Source organism: Mustela nivalis (assembly GCF_964662115.1).
Source record: "Mustela nivalis genome assembly, chromosome: 9".
Lineage (NCBI taxonomy): Eukaryota > Metazoa > Chordata > Mammalia > Carnivora > Mustelidae > Mustela > Mustela nivalis.
Window position 1 is genome coordinate 61,471,054 of NC_139028.1, and position 20,786 is coordinate 61,491,839.

General features: G+C 36.0%; 1 protein-coding gene across 1 annotated transcript in view; it reads right to left on the reverse strand.

Moving 5' to 3' along the window:
- The window catches only part of UVRAG (UV radiation resistance associated), a 257,065-nt gene that overhangs the window by 165,384 nt on the left and 70,895 nt on the right, over window positions 1-20,786 (reverse strand). The window contains exon 4 of the mRNA XM_082682360.1: window positions 4,233-4,338. Within this exon, the coding sequence (XP_082538486.1) occupies window positions 4,233-4,338 (106 nt within the window). The remainder of the gene's footprint in view (window positions 1-4,232; window positions 4,339-20,786) is intronic.

The following is a 20,786-nucleotide window of genomic DNA, read 5'->3' on the forward strand; positions in this document are numbered from 1 at the left end:
TATTGAGAATCTTAGCATCGATATTCATCAGTGATATTGGTCTGAAATTCTCCTTTTTGGTAGGGTCTTTGCCTGGTTTGGGGATCAAGGTAATGCTGGCTTCACAGAAAGAGTCTGGAAATTTTCCTTCTGCTTCAATTTTTTGAAACAGCTTTAGGAGAATAGGTGTTATTTCTTTGAAAGTTTGGTAGAATTCCCAGGGAATCCATCAGGTCCTGGGTTCTTGTTTCTTGGGAGGTTTTTGATCATTGCTTCAATATCATTACTAGATATTGGTCTATTCAGGTTGTCAATTTCTTCCTGGTTCAATTTTAGGACTTTATAGTTTTCAAGGAATGCATCCATTTCATCTAGGCTGCTTAGCTTATTGGCATATAATTGCTGATAATAACTTCTAATGATTGCTTCTACTTCCTTGGTGTTAGTTGTGATCTCTCCTTTTTCATTCATAATTTTATTAATTTGGGCTTTCTCTCTTTCTTTTGGATTAGTGTAGCCAATGGTTTATCGATCTTATTGATTCTTTCAAAAAACCAGCTTCAAGTTTCATTGATATGTTCTACTGGATCGGAAGAATAAACATTGTTAAAATGTCTATACTGCCTAGAGCAATCTATACTTTTAATGCCATTCCGATCAAAATTCAACCGGTATTTTTCAAAGAGCTGGAGCAAATAATCCAAAAATTTGTATGGAATCAGAAGAGACCCCGAATCACTAAGGAAATGTTGAAAAACAAAAATAAAACTGGGGGCATCACATTACCTGATTTCAAGCTTTACTACAAAGCTGTGATCACCAAGACAGCATGGTGCTGGCATAAAAACAGACACACAGACCAGTGGAACAGAGTAGAGAGCCCAGATATGGACCCTCAACTCTATGGTCAAATAATCTTCCACAAAACAGGAAAAAATATACAGTGGAAAAAAGACAGTCTCTTCAATAAATGGTGCTGGGAAAACTGGGCAGCTATATATAGAAGAATGAAACTCGACCATTCTCTTACACCGTACACAAAGATACACTCAAAATGGATAAAAGACCTCAACGTGAGACAGGAATCCATCAGAATCCTAGAGGAGAACATAGGCAGTAATCTCTTCGATATCAGCCACAGCAACTTCTTTCAAGATATGTCTCCAAAGGCAAAGGAAACAAAAGCGAAGATGAACTTTGGGGACTTCATCAAGATCAAAAGCTTCTGCACAGCAAAGGAAACAGTCAACAAAACAAAGAGGCAACTCAAGGAATGGGAGAAAATATTTGCAAATGACAGTACAGACAAAAGGTTCATATCTGGGATCTATAAAGAACTCCTCAAACTCAACACACATAAAACAAATAATCATACAAAAAAAATGGGCAGGAGATATGAAGAGACACTTCTCCAATGAAGACATACAAATGGCTATCAGACACATGAAAAAATGTTCGTCATCACTGGCCATCAGAGAGATTCAAATTAAAACCACATTGAAATACCACCTTACACCAGTTAGAATGGCCAAAATTAGCAAGACAGGAAACAACATGTGTTGGAGGGGATGTGGAGAAAGGGGAACCCTCTTACACTGTTGGTGGGAATGCAAGTTGGTATAGCCACTTTGGAGAACAGTGTGGAGATTGCTCAAGAAATTAAAAATAGAGCTTCCCTATGACCATGCAATTGGGTATTTACCCCAAAGATACAGAGGTAGTGAAAAGAAGAGCCATCTGTACCCCAATGTTTATAGCAGCAACGGCCATGGTCGCCAAACTGTGGAAAGAACCAAGATGCCCTTCAACGGAAGAATGGATAAGGAAGATGTGGTCCATATACACTATGGAGTATTATGCCTCCATCAGAAAGGATGAATACCCAACTTTTGTAGCAACATGGACGGGACTGGAAGAGATTATGCTGAGTGAAGTAAGTCAAGCAGAGAGAATCAATTATCATATGGTTTCACTTATTTGTGGAGCATAACAAATAGCATGGAGGACAAGGGGAGTTAGAGAAGAGAAGGGAGTGGAGGGAAATTGGAAGGGGAGGTGAACCATGAAAGACTATGGACTCCGAAAAACAAGCTGAGGGTTTGGAAGGGGCGGGGGGGTGGGAGGTTGAGGGAACCAGGTGGTAAGTATTATAGAGGGCACGGATTGCATGGAGCACTGGGTGTGGTGCAAAAACAATGAATACTGTTACGCTGAAAATAAATTTAAAAATTAATAAAAAAAAAAAAAAAACCTGTATTCTGTAGGACTCTTTGGAGAGAGCTTTGGAGCTCTCTCTAGAAGAGGTGCCACCCCACTGATTCATAAATCATTTGAAAAAGTCAAGTAGATACTCAAATTAACTGGGTTGAATTTTGTTATTTAACATGCTAGATTCATTTGTAAATCTAATATTTATTGAACCTACTATGTGTTAAGCACTCTTCTAGACACTGGTGAATACAGCAGTGAAGAAACACAGACAAAAACGTCTCCCCTCACAGAGATTAGAGAGATAGATAAATAAAATACCTATGTAAAATATATAGCATGTTAAAGGGTAATAAATACTATGGAGAAAAATATAACAGGGAAGGGAACAGAATGTACTGAGAAGGGTTGGTTTTAGGAAAGTTATATGGGAACTAGATGATGCCTAGGTTCACCTTCAGTTCAAAAATCAACAATTCTTGTCTATGTTGACCAGGCAGCATAAAAACATATAGTGAACCTCTGAACCTGACCTCCTTAAACTCACAAATTCTATCACCTTGCTTGGTGTGTCACCACTTATATTTTAGAAAAATAGGATTAAACATACATTTTTCCATACTGAGACAAAACATATGCTGTCATTTAATGAAATAAGTAATTTCCCAGTCCTGCCTTGGGAGACGAAAAAAAGAAAGAAAAAAAGAAAACAAAAAACCCTAGCAATTTGTCCTCAGACAAAGATTTTATAAATGTGGCATTTCTGTACACTACAGAAAGGCTTAAAATTAGCTGCTTTTTCTCCTTTTCCAATATATTTGTGGTCTGGCTTTTCTTCCTTCACCGAGGCTAAGTTAAAACAAGAGGTGGTTTAACAGCTTCTCCAAAACAGAAGATTTTCCTAAGGCAAGAAAAGTCAGATGGAAAAGCATTACTACTATAGCTATTATAGCTACCATATTTTGTATGCCTGCTCTGTGCCGGATACAGCATCAGACACTTTATCGATCAGGTTGAATTACATGAAACTGCCATTTATGGGTCAAAATCATCAATTTTATAAAGTTTAAATACATTATCATCCATTCACTTCAAATTCCATGAGAGAGACATCTCTGTTGATGGTTAACTGTGCTGTTTTTCTATAGTTCATCTATTAAATTATTATCTCTGGCATATCTTCAAGATAATACAGAATATTTGTTTAGAGGTACAAAGGCCTTCTCCTAAGTTGATGGTGCTATATATGAAAACTGGAAGATACTGCCTATCTAGGAGAAAACAAATACTTCAACCTTTTTTGGTTAGGACTTAATTTGAGGATTTGGAATTGTATTTTAACTATCATAATCCATAGCACAAATTTCATCAAAAGCTAACCATAGCCATGTGGCTTCATTTTGAGAAAAATTCAATTTATTAGTTATGCCTACTATTCTGCTTACAAAGACACAATCTTTATATCAAAATTAGTATTTTTGTCTACTAGAAAGAGTATAAAACAACCCCAAATTATACTAATATCTTAAATTCATCTATTTGGGTTGGAATTTCTATTTCTTTGGAAATGCCTCATCAATCTTTCCCAAAAGGAATCTCTCCCAAGAGAGAACACTGTCCATAAACCAACCTATTAAGTCCAATCCAATAATTTAAAACTCATCTTTTAAAAAGGAGATTAGTCCCCCTAAAGTTTGTTTTGTTTTGTTTTTTCTTTCTGGCAGCTATTTCTTATTCACTATACAGTTCACATCTAGAATTTACATTGATAAGACATTAATAAAATAACGTTTAATTATTTTCTAAGTAATTGTATGTAATCTAAAATTTCACCTAGCAGCAAAAGGCAGGCATTCTGCGTGTTAGATTACAGGAAATAGGAAAGTGTTCTCCAACATTTAAATGCCAACATAAGTCTCAACAAAACATTAAAAGAAAAAATAACTAAAGCTTTTTGAAAAAGAAATTAATTAATATAAGAAGAACATGATGATCACATTTAGAGACCAAGAAGTCTAAACAAGTAAATATATTTTAAAACCTACCAGTTCATTGCTTGTAGATGTGAGCCTTAGCTTTTCTTCAATTTCCTTTCCAATTTTCTGAACAGTTACCTGAGTCTGTTTAATTGCACACTGGGCTCTATGAAGCCTAGAAATAAAAGTTGCAGAAAAATTTAAGTGAGTTAACTATAAACTTTTAACACAGAGCAACAGATATAAATGGAACAAAATGAGGACAAAGTTTCCAGGATAAGCAGAACTAGGAATCAACTCAAACTGACCATTTCATAATTCCTTAGCATATTTATAATGAAATAAACAGCAATTACTGTGGACCTTTAAAACACCCTTTCTATTCCTGCCTGCCTGCCCACCTCTGATATACTGAGAGCTAAAATGGCAAACTCACAGGAGTCTGGAAGACACCTTAGAAAATAATCTAGTTGAGGGGTTCCTCGGTGGCTCAGCTGATTGAGCACCTGGCTCTTGGTTTCATCTCAGGTCATTATCTCATGGATCAAGGGATCAAGCCCACAGTCAGGCTCCACACTTGGCAGGAAGTCTGCTTGAAGATTCTCTCCCGCGGTCCTTCCTTCAGTGCTCTCTCTCTCTATAGATAAATAACGTTTGTTTTTTGTTTTTGTTTTTCTTAAAGGAAAGAATTTGGTTGAATTCTATCATGTTACAAAGGTGAAAACTGAGGCCCAGAGAAATTAAGTGGAGTGCTAAAGTCACCAGGAGAAGATCATTGATAACAAAAAATATTACCTATGAGTATATACGAAGGAAAAAAAAAAGAATTAACAATAATCCCAGTTAAAGTAGCAGTAGCCACTCTGAAACAAGAAACACTGAAAAAATTAAAAACTATTTTTCTTTTTTGCTTTCATTATCAGTTTGTGTTTTTCTTAGTCTGTTGGTTTTCAAATATAGCTTATATATTTCTTTATACATATATACAAATTGTCTTTAGTTTTAGATATCGTGATTTTCATATAATGAAAATGAATTACATTATTAATCTACAAAACAACTAGTAGAACTAATAAGGTCACAGGATACAAGGTCAATATACAGAATTCATTATATTTCTATACACAGGTCTTTGTTTCACAATCACAATTCTGATCTCAAAAGGCTTTCATTTTTTTTAAAGAAATTAAGAAGCTGATACTGTAATTTATAAAGAAAAACAAAGACGCTAGAAGAGATAAACCCAGATACACTTTTTTTTTATAAAACTACATAACCAAAACAATATGGTACTGGCATAATGATCAAAACATAGATTAATGGAACAGAGTAAAGGTTATATAAATAAAGCTACACATATATGGCCAACTGATTTTGGACAAAGGAATCCAGACAAACTAATGGAGAAAATAAAGTTTTCTAAACAAATGGTACTAGATAAACTGGCAAAAAAAATTAATTTCATTCCCTACTTCACAGCACATGCAAAAGATTAATTCACTGACAGCACAGTAAACATAAACCCTAAAATCATAAAACTTGTAGAAAAAATAGAGAATCTCTTGCAACCCTGGGGGAGGTAAAGATTTCATAGAGAAGGCATGAAAAGCACTAACCATAAAATTAAAAATAGATAAATTGGACCTCACAAAAAAAAAAAAAGTCTGTACATCTAAAGATGGCATTAAGAAAATGATAAGCAGTCTGGGAGATAACACTTGCAAAACATCAATCTGACAAAGGACTGTGTCTGGAGTATATAAAACACTCTTATACATCAGTAACAAAAAGATAACCCAATAAAAAATGGGCAAAAAAGTAAAATTCTTTACCAAGTTGACATAAGAGTGGCCAGTAAGTACAAGAAAAGGTACTCAACATCTTGGTCATCATGAACATGCAAATTAAAATCATAAGAAGATACCATTTTACACCTGCTAGGATAGCTAAAAGTAAAATAACAACACCTAATACTAGCAAGAATGTGCAGCAACTTGTATACATTACTGGTAAGAGTGTAACAAAATACTACAATTTGGAAAACAGTTTCTTATAAAGTTAAACATCCATCTAACCCAGTATTTGTACTCCTAAGCACTTACTCAAGAACAATAAGAACATACGTCTACACAAAGATCTGTATAAAATTTTCATAGAAAACAACACAAATGTCCATCAAACAGAAGCATTAGTAAACAAAATGACGTATAATTCTACTCATCAATACAAAGGAAGACACACTGAATCACGCAACAATCTGAACTAATCTCAAAAGCATTATGTTGAGGGGCGCCTGGGTGGCTCAGTGGGTTAAAGCCGCTGCTTTCGGCTCAGGTCATGATCCCAGGGTCCTGGGATCGAGTCCCACATCGGGCTTCTGCTCAGCAGGGAGCCTGCTTCTCTCTCTCTCTCTCTCTCTCTTTCTCTGCCTGCCTCTTCATCTACTTGTGATCTCTCTCTGTCAAATAAATAAATAAAATCTTTTAAAAAAAAAAAGGCATTATGTTGAGTGAAAAAAGCCAAGAACAAAAAGTAGACTGTATGATTCCATTTATACACCGTTCAAGAACAAAAGCAATCCATGATGACAGAAATCAAGAGTTGCTGGCTGTCTATGTGGGGTGGAACTGACTGGTAGAAGACAGGGGAAACAAAGGGAATTCCCTGAGGTGATGGAAATGTCCAACATATCTTTCCTGGAATGCAGGTACATAGCTATATGCAGAATTTACACTTAGGATCTATGCATTTCACTGTGTGAATTTTACCTCAATTTTTAAAAATCATTCAATAATTCTAACCTGAAAGATACCCTATATACAAGGTGAACATTTTTAGGGATTCAATGGCGTCAGAAACCAACATCAGGAACACAAGCAAAGACATTACTATCTCTGCCTACATTATGATGATGATAATGATGATGATGATACTATACACCAAAAATATTCATGACATATTCTGTACTTTCAGAAATTGCTTGATAGTTATTGAGGATTTCTTAGATCATCTAAAATGGCCATCTAAAAGGGAGCAACTTAGGTCATCTAGAAGGGAACAAGTCTTACTATAGCTAGATTGCTCATGAGCTAAGTTACTCAAGCAACTTCCTCGAGGATCCTGTGGAATCCAACAGAGGTTACACTCCATCCTACTGCCTCTTGCACTGGGAATGTATATGTACACACTCTCTTGGTAGTAATACTCTCTTACAAAGTTGCTCTACAGAAATTTAAAAGCAAAGAGAGGCCCCTTGTCATGCAGTCCCAGCATATATCTCCAGCCTCATTTCCTGATAGTCCTTAACTTGCGTGCGCTCAGCTCCCAGCAATTCTCCAAGCATATCATGCCATTTTTTTGTTTCTGTGCCTTTGAGTGAGCTGATCTATCTGCCTGTAAGTTTTCCCCATCTCTTAACAGATAAGTACACTCCTGAGTCCATTAAAAAGGCAGTTCAAGCACAATCGCTTCTTCAAAGACCTTTCTGGACTATTCCAGACAGATGAAGGCACTCCTTCCTCTGGAAATCTACAGCATTCCAAATACAAACCTCTAACAAAGATGACAGAACCACATTTTATAGCAACTGTTTATTTCCTTACTAGATCTCTCCAAGAAAAAAAAAAATCTCTTATTTTTATATACATTCTCAGCGCTTAGAACAGAATGTGGCACAAAAGAGGCACTCAAAAGGTATCTGCAAACTGCATGTCAACTAACGCCTGAACATAAAAGCTCAGTCCCAAGATTTGATTATTTTTTACAGGTATCAGTGGGAGAGTGAAAGATTATAGTGATAGTCTCTATATTTACAACTTTAAAATGCGATATTCAAAACAAAAAAAAAAATAAAAACTACTCATGTAAGTAAGGAAACATGCAATTTTTACTAAAAAAAAAGTCATCAGAATTGTAATAATAATAGGCATTATCAACTCAGAGCAGAAATCAACAAAATAGCCTGTTACTTTAAAAGGGGGAAAATGCTGCCTGAAACTCACTGGTACTATGCAAACAACCTTGTCAAATGGTAAAGACTTTAAAAATAAAAATGATTCATGACCATAATTAATGTATGACTTCAGCTATTTGGCTCTCACTGCCCCAGACGCTTTCTGATCTTACCTTAGGGGCTTAAAACACACAGACAGAGTCACATTTCCTCCAATCTTCAGTGTTATCCAAATAGACTTTCAGAGCCCCTGCTACATCAAGACAGAGCTAATAATGTCCCCCTTTCAAACCCAAAAGAAGAATAAAAGTTTGATATGTTTAGGCTTTTAAACATAACATGGGGCATCCTGATTCCCCTGAGGGTGAGGAGGTGAAGAACTGACAAGGAAGGAACAACTACTTTACTTCCAAACCAGCTAGACCGCTTCAGAGGACTGTTTCTTGATTTTGCAAACTATGAAATGGTACTATAAAGAAATACACATCATCTAGTCATCTGGTGGCAGGTCAAATACCAACACTAACACTGCCAAGCTGAAATAAACTCATTACCATGGGTTTGAGGAGGAGGGATCAAACAGCTGTCTGAGAGGCACTCTAACTGGAGCAAACAGATGCAGCCCTATTACTTAATATGCTTTGAGATAACAGTAAAATGGAAACTGGGCTCTAAAATAATGTTTTAGGGAAAGACAGTGCTGTGAATATAAAAATCTATGGAATAAAAGGTATTATGTTAAACAAATATTATATATTGAGACCATACCAATCAAATATTAACAATCATCTCAGTAAAGGAGAAGTTAGGAGACAATTTTTGTCCACTTAGTATCGATCATATCACATCTGAAATGCTGCATTCTATTTTTAGGTGAAATATGACAAATCAGAATCCCTAGAAAGGCAGTATACTTCGTTATGACATGTGGGAAGAGATAAAAAGGGAGAAGTAAATATAAGAAAAGACAGGTATCTATTAAGACAGATACCGTATCATTGATGACTTTGTATTTCATAGGAAGAAGCATAGATTTTTTTTTCCTGAAGGAATTATGAAATCATTAAAGTTTTAAGTGAGGGGCGCCTGGGTGGCTCAGTGGGTTAAAGCCTCTGCCTTTGGCTCAGGTCATGATCCCAGGGTCCTGGGATCGAGCCCCGCATTGGAGGGAGCCTGCTTCCTCCTCTCTCTCTGCCTGCCTCTCTGCCTCCTTGTGATTTCTGTCTGTCAAATAAATAAATAAATCTTTAAAAAAAAAAGTTTTAAGTGAGAAAAGATTTAATTACATTTAAACTTTAGAAAGATCTTTCTTCCTAAAAGAAGGTAAACTGGACACAGAGGCAAGACTGTAAACAGGAAGGCTAGAGTGTGGTTATTATAGCTTCCTTAGGAAAAGTTTAGGCATTGCTCTAAATTAAAAAGGGAACAGGAATGTGTAGACGTGAAAAGTGAGAGAGAAGGAGAAATAAAGAATGATGCCCCAACTCAACAAAACAAAACAAAACAAAACAAAAAAGAATGAGGCCCAAAAACAAATTACCAACATCTGGAACACAAGGAAAGACATCACTAGATCTTATAGACATTTAAAGGGAATTACTGGGAAATTATGAGCAACATGCCAAAAATTTAAAAACTTAGATGACAGTCAAATTGCTTTAAAAAATCCCAAGTTTCCAAAACAAATAAATGAATTAGAAAATCTGAATCGCCATTATTGGTTAAAGAAACTAAACTTGTAATTAAAACCACTTTCATGTACAAAACTCTAGGTTCAGAGAACTTCACTGGTATTATACTAGTTTTAACAAAATCTTTCAAAGAAGAGGAAACACTTCTCAATTTGTTTTATAAGACCAGTATAATCCTTATACCAAAACATGACAAGAACATGACAAGAAAAGACAAGTACCACACATGACTATAAATGCAAAAATCATTTAAAAAATGTTAGCAAATCAAATCCAGCAATGTATCAAAAGGATAATACACATCTTGCTCAAAGAGGTTTATTTGAAGAGTACAAGGTTAATTTACCACTTGAAAATCAATAATGACAAAATAAAGAAGAAAAATATGGCTATCTCAAAAGATGCCCTCAAAAAAGCATTTGATAAAATTCAATACCTGTTAGTGATTAAAAGCAAAACCAAAAAACCTTGGACAAACTAAGGGAAAAGGAGAGCTGGGCGCCTGGGTGGCTCAGTGGATTAAGCCTCTGCCGTTAGCTCAGGTCATGATCTCAGGGTCCTGGGATTGAGCCCCACATCAGGCTCTCTGCTCATCAGGGAGCCTGCTTCACACCCCCACTCCCCACCCCCACCTGCCTCTCTGCCAACTTGTGATCTCTGTCAAATAAATAAATAAAATCTTTGAAAAAAAAAAAAGGAGAGCTTACTCTGATGAAGAATTTATTTTTAAAAAATCTACAGCTAATACAAATGAGGGACTTAAATGAAAAAACCTACAGCTAATATTAGATCAGGAGCAAGGAAAGGTGTCTGTAATTAAACTAATAAATAACTTTAGCAAGACTGCAAGTTTCCAGATTAACATATAAAAACTTAATGGTATTTTTGTATCATATAAACAAATACTAGGTAACACTAATGAAAGATGTGCAAGGCCCATGCACTGTAAACTATAAAATATTGTTGAGAGAAATTTTAAAATCCCTAACAAATGGAAACATGTAACAATTATATGGGTTGGAAGATTCAGTGTTGTTAAGAAGTTAAGAGTCTCCCCTAAATCTATCCAGAGTAAAAACAATCCCAGCCAAACCCTTGCAGTCTTTTTTCTTTTAACTGACAAGCTGATTCTAAAGTTGATATACAAATATAAAAGTCCTAGAATAGCCAAGAAAATGTTAAAGAAAAACAAAGTTAAAGCTTACATTACCAGATTTTATGACTTATCGCAAAGCTAGAGTTTATAAAGTAATAGTTACAGAAGTCTAAACAAATAGATGAATGAAACAGAATTCAGAGTATAGAAACAAACCCATTATATAAAATAAATCTATTTTTTGATAAGGGAAAGAAAAATTTTGTCAACAAATGACACTGAAATAACGGATTTTGACATGGGGAGAAAATGAACCTAAATCTCTACCTCACATCATACGCAAAAAGTTAAACTGAAATAGATCAAAAGCTAAATGTAAAATCTAAAACTATAAAGCTTCTAGAGTAACATGTAGAAACTGTATTCATGAGCTCATGACCCTGGATTAAGCAAAGATTCTCTAAACAGGAAGCAAAAGGTATTATTCATAAAATAAGAAGCTGATATAACATATTATAGCAACATTTGAAACTTCTACTTATTAAAAGGTATTATAGCAAAAAGTAAAAATCAAGACAGAGAACAGGAAAAAAATGTTATATGTGTGTGTGTGTGTGTATATATAATCTCTATATATAATCTGACAAAGGATTTATATTTATAATACACAAAGAATCTTACAAATCAATGATAAAAATAAAACTCAATAAATGTTATCAAAATATTTGAATAAACACTTCACAAAGGATATAAAAATGGCCAATAACATGAAATGGTGTTTCACTATTCATGATGGATTTAAAAATTAAAATCAAAAGGTATCTCAAAACGCACTGTAACTGCTCAAATTTTCAAAATGACAATACCAAATGATGGCAAGAAGTAGAAAAGCTGAGCTTTCAAACATTGCTAATAGGACTGTAAAACTGTATAACTACTGAAGAACTGCTGGGCAATTTTCAATAAACTAAACATACTATCTATCATATGAGCAGGTAGTTCCATTCTGAAGTATAATAAAAGAATAAATAAATAAATAAAATAAAAAGCATGTGACCACAAAAGACTTCCATAAGGCTATTCCTTAAAAGCTTTATTCAGAACTTTAAAAAGTAGAAACAACTCAAACATTAATCAATAAGATACTGGGTAAGGAAATTATGGTATATGCACAGAAATATCACTCAGCAATAAATAAATAAACTGCTGATCTATAAAATAACCTAGATAAATTTCAAAAACTGTATGTTGAACAAAAAAAAGTCAGAAACTGAAAGAGTACACCATATGATTCCATTTATAAGAAGTTTAAGAACAGGAAAAGCTAATAATGAAGAGGCAATAAGAAAAGGGTTTAACTCAGTCAGGGGTAGGAGTAAGGGTGTAAAAATGATTGGCAAAGGGGTATACGGAAATTTTCTGGATAATGGAATATATTCTATACCATGATTGAATGATGACAACATGGGTATGTACATTTGTCAAAACTCATCACACTGTACACTTAAATTCCCTGCATTTTACTGTATATAAATTATACTGCAAAGAAAAAATGGGAAAAATGATAGCTGGTATACAGCTTGGGGAATCAGGAAAATGGTGATGTTATTTATTGAGGTGGGGAATACAGAATGAGCAGTTTGAAAAGATATTCTACCTTCAGTTTGAGGTGCCTGTGTAATATCCAAAAGGAGGTGTTGAATATGACTTGAATATAAGAGTCTGGAGCTTAGTAGACTGATCTTGGCTGGAGACAAAAATGTGGCAATCATTAGCACACAGATGGTTATTAATGTTATGAAAGTGAATGAGATCATTCTGGAAGACTGTGAGAATGAAAGAGAACAGAGCCTAGAACAGAATCCTGAGGAACATCAATATTTAAGGGATTAGAAAAAAAAAATTAAAAGCTGCAAAGAATTCTGACCAAGAATGTCCAGAGAAGTAGAAGAAGAGCTGGGAGAGTTGAAGTTACAGCAGTCCAAGGAACAGAACATCTCAAGACAAAATGACCACTGTCCTAACATCAAGTAACCTAAATCTCCAGATTTAGCAACAAGAGCTTGATTAAAGCTATCTGGAATTTGTTCTCCTTTCTCCAAGTCCACTGCCACCGTCAACTTTCAACTAGCCAATACCCTGCTGACTGGCTTCTCAGTTTCTACACTTGTTCTCTCAATTCCATCTCTCCTTTGTACCAAAGGTAACCTTGTCACCTGGTCAGTATTATTGTAGCTTATCTGACCAAAGAGTCTCCAAAATGCCTGCCTTATCAAGCTCTATGCTAGTCTGATATCACCCACATCATTATGCATGTTGCACCTGTCAATAATCTTGTGTGAAAGAAGAGAACAACCAGCAACACAGTCCACCCAGTACTCCGTGTTTCTCCTCTCACAGACTAACAGAGCTAAACCAGTTCTCATTTATGTTTTAATTACTGATGCTTTGATACTTAGCTGTGACTAAATTCCCTTGAAGACAACTAGAAATATTACAATCTACAAATCTGTAACTTAAAAGATTAGTGCTGTCTAATGCAGCCATACCTAACCACTTTTCCTTTCTTCATCTCTACAGACACAAAATGTTTTAGATATTCTAGGTTCTCTAACAGCTAGTGTTTGTCTATATAGTTCCTATCATTATGTAATACACCTAGAGAAAGTTAACACATATGTTCTTCCAGTCATGTTTATAACACTTAGCATCAATGATAAAGATCTAGACACCGTGAAAGTCATGAATCACCACACTGCTCTGGAAGGGTTAACTGGCAGCAATATCACATTACACCAGTCTTTTCCCTTCCTCTCCTCTCTCCTAGTCAGTACCTAAATCTGTTGATTCTTCTTCCCCTGTGCTCTTAACTCAACATTTGCTTTTCCTTATTCCCACTATAGGTACCCCAGCTTGGCATTAAAAAAAGGCCTCCTGGGTGGCTCAGTGGGTTAAGTGTCTGACTCTTGATCTCAGGGTCCTGAGTTCAGGACCTGCATTGGGTTCCAAGCTGGCCGGAGTTTACCTTTAAAAAAGAAAAAAAAGAGGCCTCCCTCCCTCTTTCTATCTCTGCCCTCCTCAATCCATTTGGAACACTGCCAGGAGAATACTCCTCCCCAAATACACATTTTAGTGGTGTACTATTTTGGGGGTGCCTGGGTAGCTCAGTGTGTTAAAGTCTCTGCCTTCAGCTCAGGTCATGATCCCAGGGTCCTGGAATCGAGCCCCACATCGGGCTCTCTGCTCAGCAGGAAACCTGCTTCCCCCTCTCTCTCTCTGCCTGCCTCTCTGCCTATTTGTGATCTCTGTCTGTCAAATAAATAATTTTTTTTAAATAGTGTACTATTTTTTTTAAAGATTTTATTTATTTATTTGACAGAGAGAGAGGTCACAAGTAAGCAGAGAGGCAGGTGGGAGGCGGGGGAAGCAGGCTCCCTGGTGAGCTGAGAGCCCAATGTGGGCCTTGATCCCCGGACCCTGAGATTATGACCTGAGCCAAAGGCAGAGGCTCAACCCACTAAGCCCTAATGGTGGACTATTAAAAAAATCAAAACAATGAAATGGGGTCCAGGAGATCTGCCAACTCTTTAGTGATCAATAAGTAGGCTGACTACTGGCCCATTAGTTTCTTTGCTTGAGAACATTCCATACTATGGAATGTATACTGTGGCTATTTACATACAAATTAACACTCAACTGTTTTAGCCTGGAAATTCAAAGTCAAATAAAATCTAGCTCAGGCACAATATTTGGTATTTAATATTATTAAAATCCTGGGGCCAAAATGAACATCTGGCACATAATACATATTTACATATTTAATAAATAATTGAATGAATAAACATTTATTTAGTGCTTACTATGTTGCCAGGCACTGGGCTAAAAACCTGAAATGTAATATTCCATTTAACCTTCATAACAATCCATAAACTTCATACATTATCATTCTCATTCTACATGTAAGAAGCCAGAATCAGTATTCAAAACCAGGTTTGTCTAAGTCCAAAGCCCATGGGTTTTCACTGTTACCTATCTTCTACCCATAAACCTATCATTCCTAAACCAATCTTGCCATCATCTCCCCAACAAACTTCAGTATCAGTAATACTTTACATGTTAAATTAATTTTTAGTTTCCAAAGTCCTTTTTTTTCTCAGATACACTGGCTCAACTTTCTAAATACGCAAGTCTCAGTTTAATGCTCCTACTATACCAGGTTGCTGTGTGCTTTTTCTACCATTCTACTCACAACAGCCCTTATCCCTGATCTAAATCTGCTACTGCTTTCTACCCTACTACCTTTGCAGCAGGCAGAATTCCAAGATGCCACCAAGATTCCCAGCCCCTGGTATACTAGCCCAGTATCATCCCCTCCTCATGCATGTTAGTAGGACCTGTGACTATGATAGGATATTACTCCCAAGATTATGCTACTTTATAAGGTGAAGGTATTTGGAAGATATAATTAAAGTCCTAAATCCTGACTTTTAGTTAATCAAAAGGGAGATAAGCTGGTGTTATAAACTGAACTGCATCCCCCCCCAAATTCATATGTTGAAGCCTTAAATCCTAAAGTGACAGTATTTGGGGACTGGGTTTTTAGGAGGTAGTTAAGGTTACCAGTGAGGTACAAGGGAGGGATCCAAATCTGACTGAATTAGTAGCTTTGCAAGAAGAGAAAGAGATAGCTAGCTATCTGTCTCCCTTCTTCCTCCCAGTACAGAACAGACCCAGAAATTTCTCTAGGAGAGGAAAAACTCAGGTGAAAGTCCAGGCATATTTAGTAGTTAACATTTGCTAAGGCTATACCCTTATCTGATTTGTGGTCTTCTTCACTGACCCTGGGAGCGTGGCTCTATCTGGAGTCCAGATCATGTAATAATCTGCTTACTGTCTTTCCCTGCAGCACTGGATTCCATATGCCTTGAAAACACAGTCCTATATCTTATTAGTATATATCCTCATATAAGCTTCCTCATAGTACCTGCTATGGACCTTCAATACATATTTCTTCTCTTCCTTCCCTCAGGAATAGGAAGGAGCCCAGAAGCACAGCAGACATTTAAACCCTCAAAGCATAGGAGACACTCAATAAATAACAGATGACTATTTTAAGATTTCATCTGATTCTGTTTCTCCTAGATTGTATGAAATGTTGACTCATAAATTTACTCATGTTCTTCTATAAGTGTATCAAGCATAGAAAAACTCCTGGAAAAATACCTTGAGAACTTTTTTTTTTTTCAAAGTTTGCAAATCACATAATACTAGAATACAAATTTCTAATTGTCAAATTCCATTTATTTATTTTTTAAAGATTTTATTTACTTATTTGACACAGAGAGAGAGATCCCAAGTAGGCAGAGAGGCAGGCAGAGAGAAAGGGGGAAGCAGGCTCCCCGCTGAGCAGAGAGCCCGATGCGGGGCTCAATCCCAGGACCCCGAGATCATGACCTGAGCCAAAGGCAGAGGCTTTAACCCACTGAGCCACCCAGGTGCCCCGTCAAATTCCATTTTAAAGAATGATTTTTATAATGGAACCTAGGAATTCAGATATGTCTGCCTGGAACAAAGGTCTATCATTTCTCATTCTAGATATTAAATGCCTATCAACATAGCCTGAATTTTCCTAGCAGTCACATTTCACTGATTATTAACACTGATTAACTACTGACTTAAGGTTCTGTATCTTTTTTTGCTTAGGCTGTGCCCATATGTCATGCCTTCCTCTTCTAATACTGTTGGTTTTGGGACTCAAGTATAAGGCTATATTCTTATCCCAATTAAATTTCATCTTGGAATTTAAGATGGGCTGAATATATATGTGTGTATGTGTGTGTGTGTGTGTGTGTATGTGTGTATATATATATATACACACATACATCTATATATTGACTTTGTCACACAAAGCAATTGCCATCTCTATAAGCTCCATATTAACACTGCTAAATTTGTAACTTTGCATATGGTTTCTATATCTTTGTTCAAATGCTTAGATTGTAATATCATAAAGGGAAGTACATTTCCCTAGTTCACCATTATATCCCTGGCATACTGCACAGTTTCCAACATGTAGTACTCAATGAACATTTGGCAAGTAAATAACTGAATGAATGGACATGTTCATAAAGACTAGACAAAAACAGAGCCCTGTATCATGCCATTAGAAATTTCCCTCTATATTGGTAATAGGCAGTTATAAATCTTCCTATTTTTTACTATCATCCAGATTATACTTCTTCATTTTGTTCCTAAAGGTTTCATTACATAGATTGTCACACAACTTCCTAGAGATATTGTCTGGATCTAAAAATCTAATTATCCTTTCAAAATGGAAACATGGGTCTGAGGTAACTTGTTCTTGTGAATGGTTCACTAAAGGGGAAGGGATTTAAGCTTCAATCTGATCGAAAGATAGGTAGAACAACTGTATGCAAGAGAACAGTCATTTTGAGTCCTGAGACTAGCTTTTCAAAATCATTAAAAGAGCAGAGTGCACTGCATGTTCACAACAGGAAGCAGGTGGTGTGCTAAAGCAAAGAGTCCATGAGAGCGCTGTCATAAGAGGCAGTCTGAGAAGGGTGATCAGACCCAAATTACTGTGGACTTTAACTGCTTGAGAAATCTTTTGCATTTCCACAGCACCTACAGCAGTCTTGGGCACATGGGACTCACTCAAATATTTGTTGATGGGTTTATTAAATATGATAGTTTCCCAAAAGACCAGAAATCTACCCCAAAGCCTACTTCTACATTCCTCCGTCTAGACCATACACATAGTTGAGAAGAACACATCGTCTCATGGCGATGGCATCAAATAAGACAGAACACTATTACTACTTATGAAATTAACACTCTCATGGAAAAGTAAATGGTAGCATCGTGGGTGGGCAAGTTCTACTGAGGAGAGTTAGGTGGTGTGAAAGCATGTGATAATGAGTATGTCAGGTCTAAGTAAGATGTATCCTCAAGAACAAACAACACTGATGTAGCAACAGTTACAGAACAATAATCAACTCTTCAGATTTCTAATTTACATCTTGAATAACTTGTTTCAGGCAAGAAGAACCACATTTGGCATAAGAGCAAGCTAAATCATTCCCAGATGTTTTCGTAATACCATCCATGTGCTAAAATGCAAGTTTAATTTAAAATATATTCATTTTACAATAAACATACTTGAGGAAGTACATATAAAAGTACCTCAGAATTAGAAACAAGAAAGGGAACAAACTACACTAAGGGCAAAGTTTTAAAAATTAAAAGGAATACTATATAGAACTTTATGCCAATAAACTAAAAAAGCCAGCAAAAGTAAATGATTTTCTGGAAAACAATAAATTACCAAGTTGCCTCAACAAGCAGTTGAAGCCTGAATAGATCAATAACCACAAAGAAATTGGGAAGGTAACCAAAAGGAGGCAGAGGGTTTGCAGGCCCTGATGGATTTATGGGTGAGAACTACCACCTAAACCTAAATTATCTAAACTGTTTCAAATCATGGGAAAATACAGAGAGCCTCTCAATTCATTTTAGGCTGGGATAGCTCTTACTAGTTTTGATTTGGGTAAGTAGAGCACACTAAAAATAAAGCTATATGCCTGCCTCATTCATAAAGAATTGCAAAATACTAAACAAAACATTAGCAAATCTAACCTAAACCTAACCTAATTAAAAATTATATCATAAGCAAGCAAAATTATCCTATGATTACAGAAGGTTTAATATCAAGCCTGTGTAGTTGTTTATTAATAGAAAAACAAAGAAGAAAAATTAGATTTGTTACTGAGTAAAATCCTTATACTAGGCATAGAAACATTTCTTGTTTTAAGACTTTATCCAAGAGTGTGAGAGAGAGAGCATGTGCGTGCACCTAAGTTGGGGGAGGGGCAGAGGGTGAAGGAGAGACAGAATATCAAGCGGACTCCATGCTGAGTACAGAGCCCAATGCGGGGCTCAATCCCCATGACTCTGAGATCATGACGTGCAGAAAATCAGGAGTCAGATGCTTAAGTGACTGAGCCACCCAGGTACCCTGAAATGTTCTTACTTGATAAAAGGAACCTATCAGAAAAATCTAGCATACAAGGTACTCAATGATCAACTACCAGAATATGAAGGATATCCTCCATGGCAAACTAAATTTTCTGTGTAGGACCACAAAAAGACCTCCCACCCTACCTGGTTTTCTGCAATGTTGCCTTAATATTTCTCCACCAAGAGGTGGAATCTATTTCTCTAGTCCTTGAATCTAGGTAGGCCCTATGACTGTTTTGATAAATACAGTACAGCAAAAGTAACTCTGCTAGTTCTAGGCATAGCCCTTAATTGGCCTACAAACTTCTACAACCTCTCTCTCAATACTCATCCTGGGGGAAACCAGCTTCCAAGTAAGAAATCTTACTACCCTGACAATGCCATATGTGAGGAAGCCCAAGTTGGTCACATAGAGAAGCTCCTTAAAGGAAAAGAAGACAGAGTCAGCCACTCTGCACTGTTCCAGCCATTCCACCTAAGGCACCAAACATGTCAGTGAATATCCGTATGTCCAACCCTTCAGATGACTTCACCCACTGTTGCCATTTGACTGCAACTGCCTCAAGTAAAAACCACCCAGGCTATGCTCAAGTCATCCCAGAGAACTCTGAGGATCTGAGGATAATAAATTGTCTTAAACTACTAAGTTTGGAGGTGTTTTTATAATGTTATAATAGAATACTCACCGTGGAAGACTTAGTCAATCATAATAAATTTTAAGAAATAAGAGGTATACATTTAGAAAATAAGAGACAAAACTGTTACTGGTTGCAAAAGATGTAATTATCTATATAATATACCCAAGAGAGTCAGTTAAAAACTGTTAGATTAAAAGTCTTCAGTAAAGTAACCATATCCAAGACCAGCATGCATAATCTAGAACGCCTTTTCCATTAACTTTATATGATATACCAAGCAGACTAATTGTTTCAATTTGTGAAACCACGGTACCAATGCAGTAAAAAAATATATGTGCACGAATGCACTGTTTGGTTTTGCTGGGCTCACAGGCATAGATCTCGCATCTTTAACCCTGGTTAACCAGTTTATAAATTTTCATCTTTGATCATGAGAAAGATGGGGCAAAAGGAATGTAGTTGAACTAGTATACATTCATTCTGAAAATACTGATTAAATCTCATTACTCACAGGCCTCTTTAAAAATAATCCACTGCCTCCACACAGCCTCTTCCACAAAATTAATGTTTCTCAATGTGAATTTCACTATGTTCTGCCATCTGTATAATCTCAAGATGATTCTTCTGCTCCTGTAGAATCTTTCTACTCTATTTATCTCTTTCTCTATTCTTATTGTATGGTCTTATACCTCTTTACAGACCCTCAGATCTCTTCTAACCAGAGAACTTTCTTTATTCCTTCCCTTTGAAGACTTCAGAAAAATCACACCAGCTTCTTCTTTTCTAAGTCTGTTTTAATGCTCACAAAAATAAAGATACTAAGTATCTTATGTATTCTTTCATTCAACTCCTATATGTACCACAAAGTTCAGCACTCGATTATGCCTGTCTTCACACTAGTTTTTCCAAGCACTAAATCTTATTCAACTAGAAAGACAGTAAGCCTTCTTCTCTTGTATCCTCTCCCCCACTGTATCAAACAAAGAGGTGCACACTTTGCAAGTGCTTCATATACACTGTATGGCTTTTAAAATCAATTTTGAAACTGTAATTTAAATAATATCCTTCAACTAATTGGCTTTTGTGAGAACAGTATTTAAAAGGAAATTGTTAAGCTTGATTAAATATTTCTTTAAACTGAGGTATAACTGATATAACATTACATGCATTTTAGGTGTACAACATAATGATTTGATATCTGCATATACT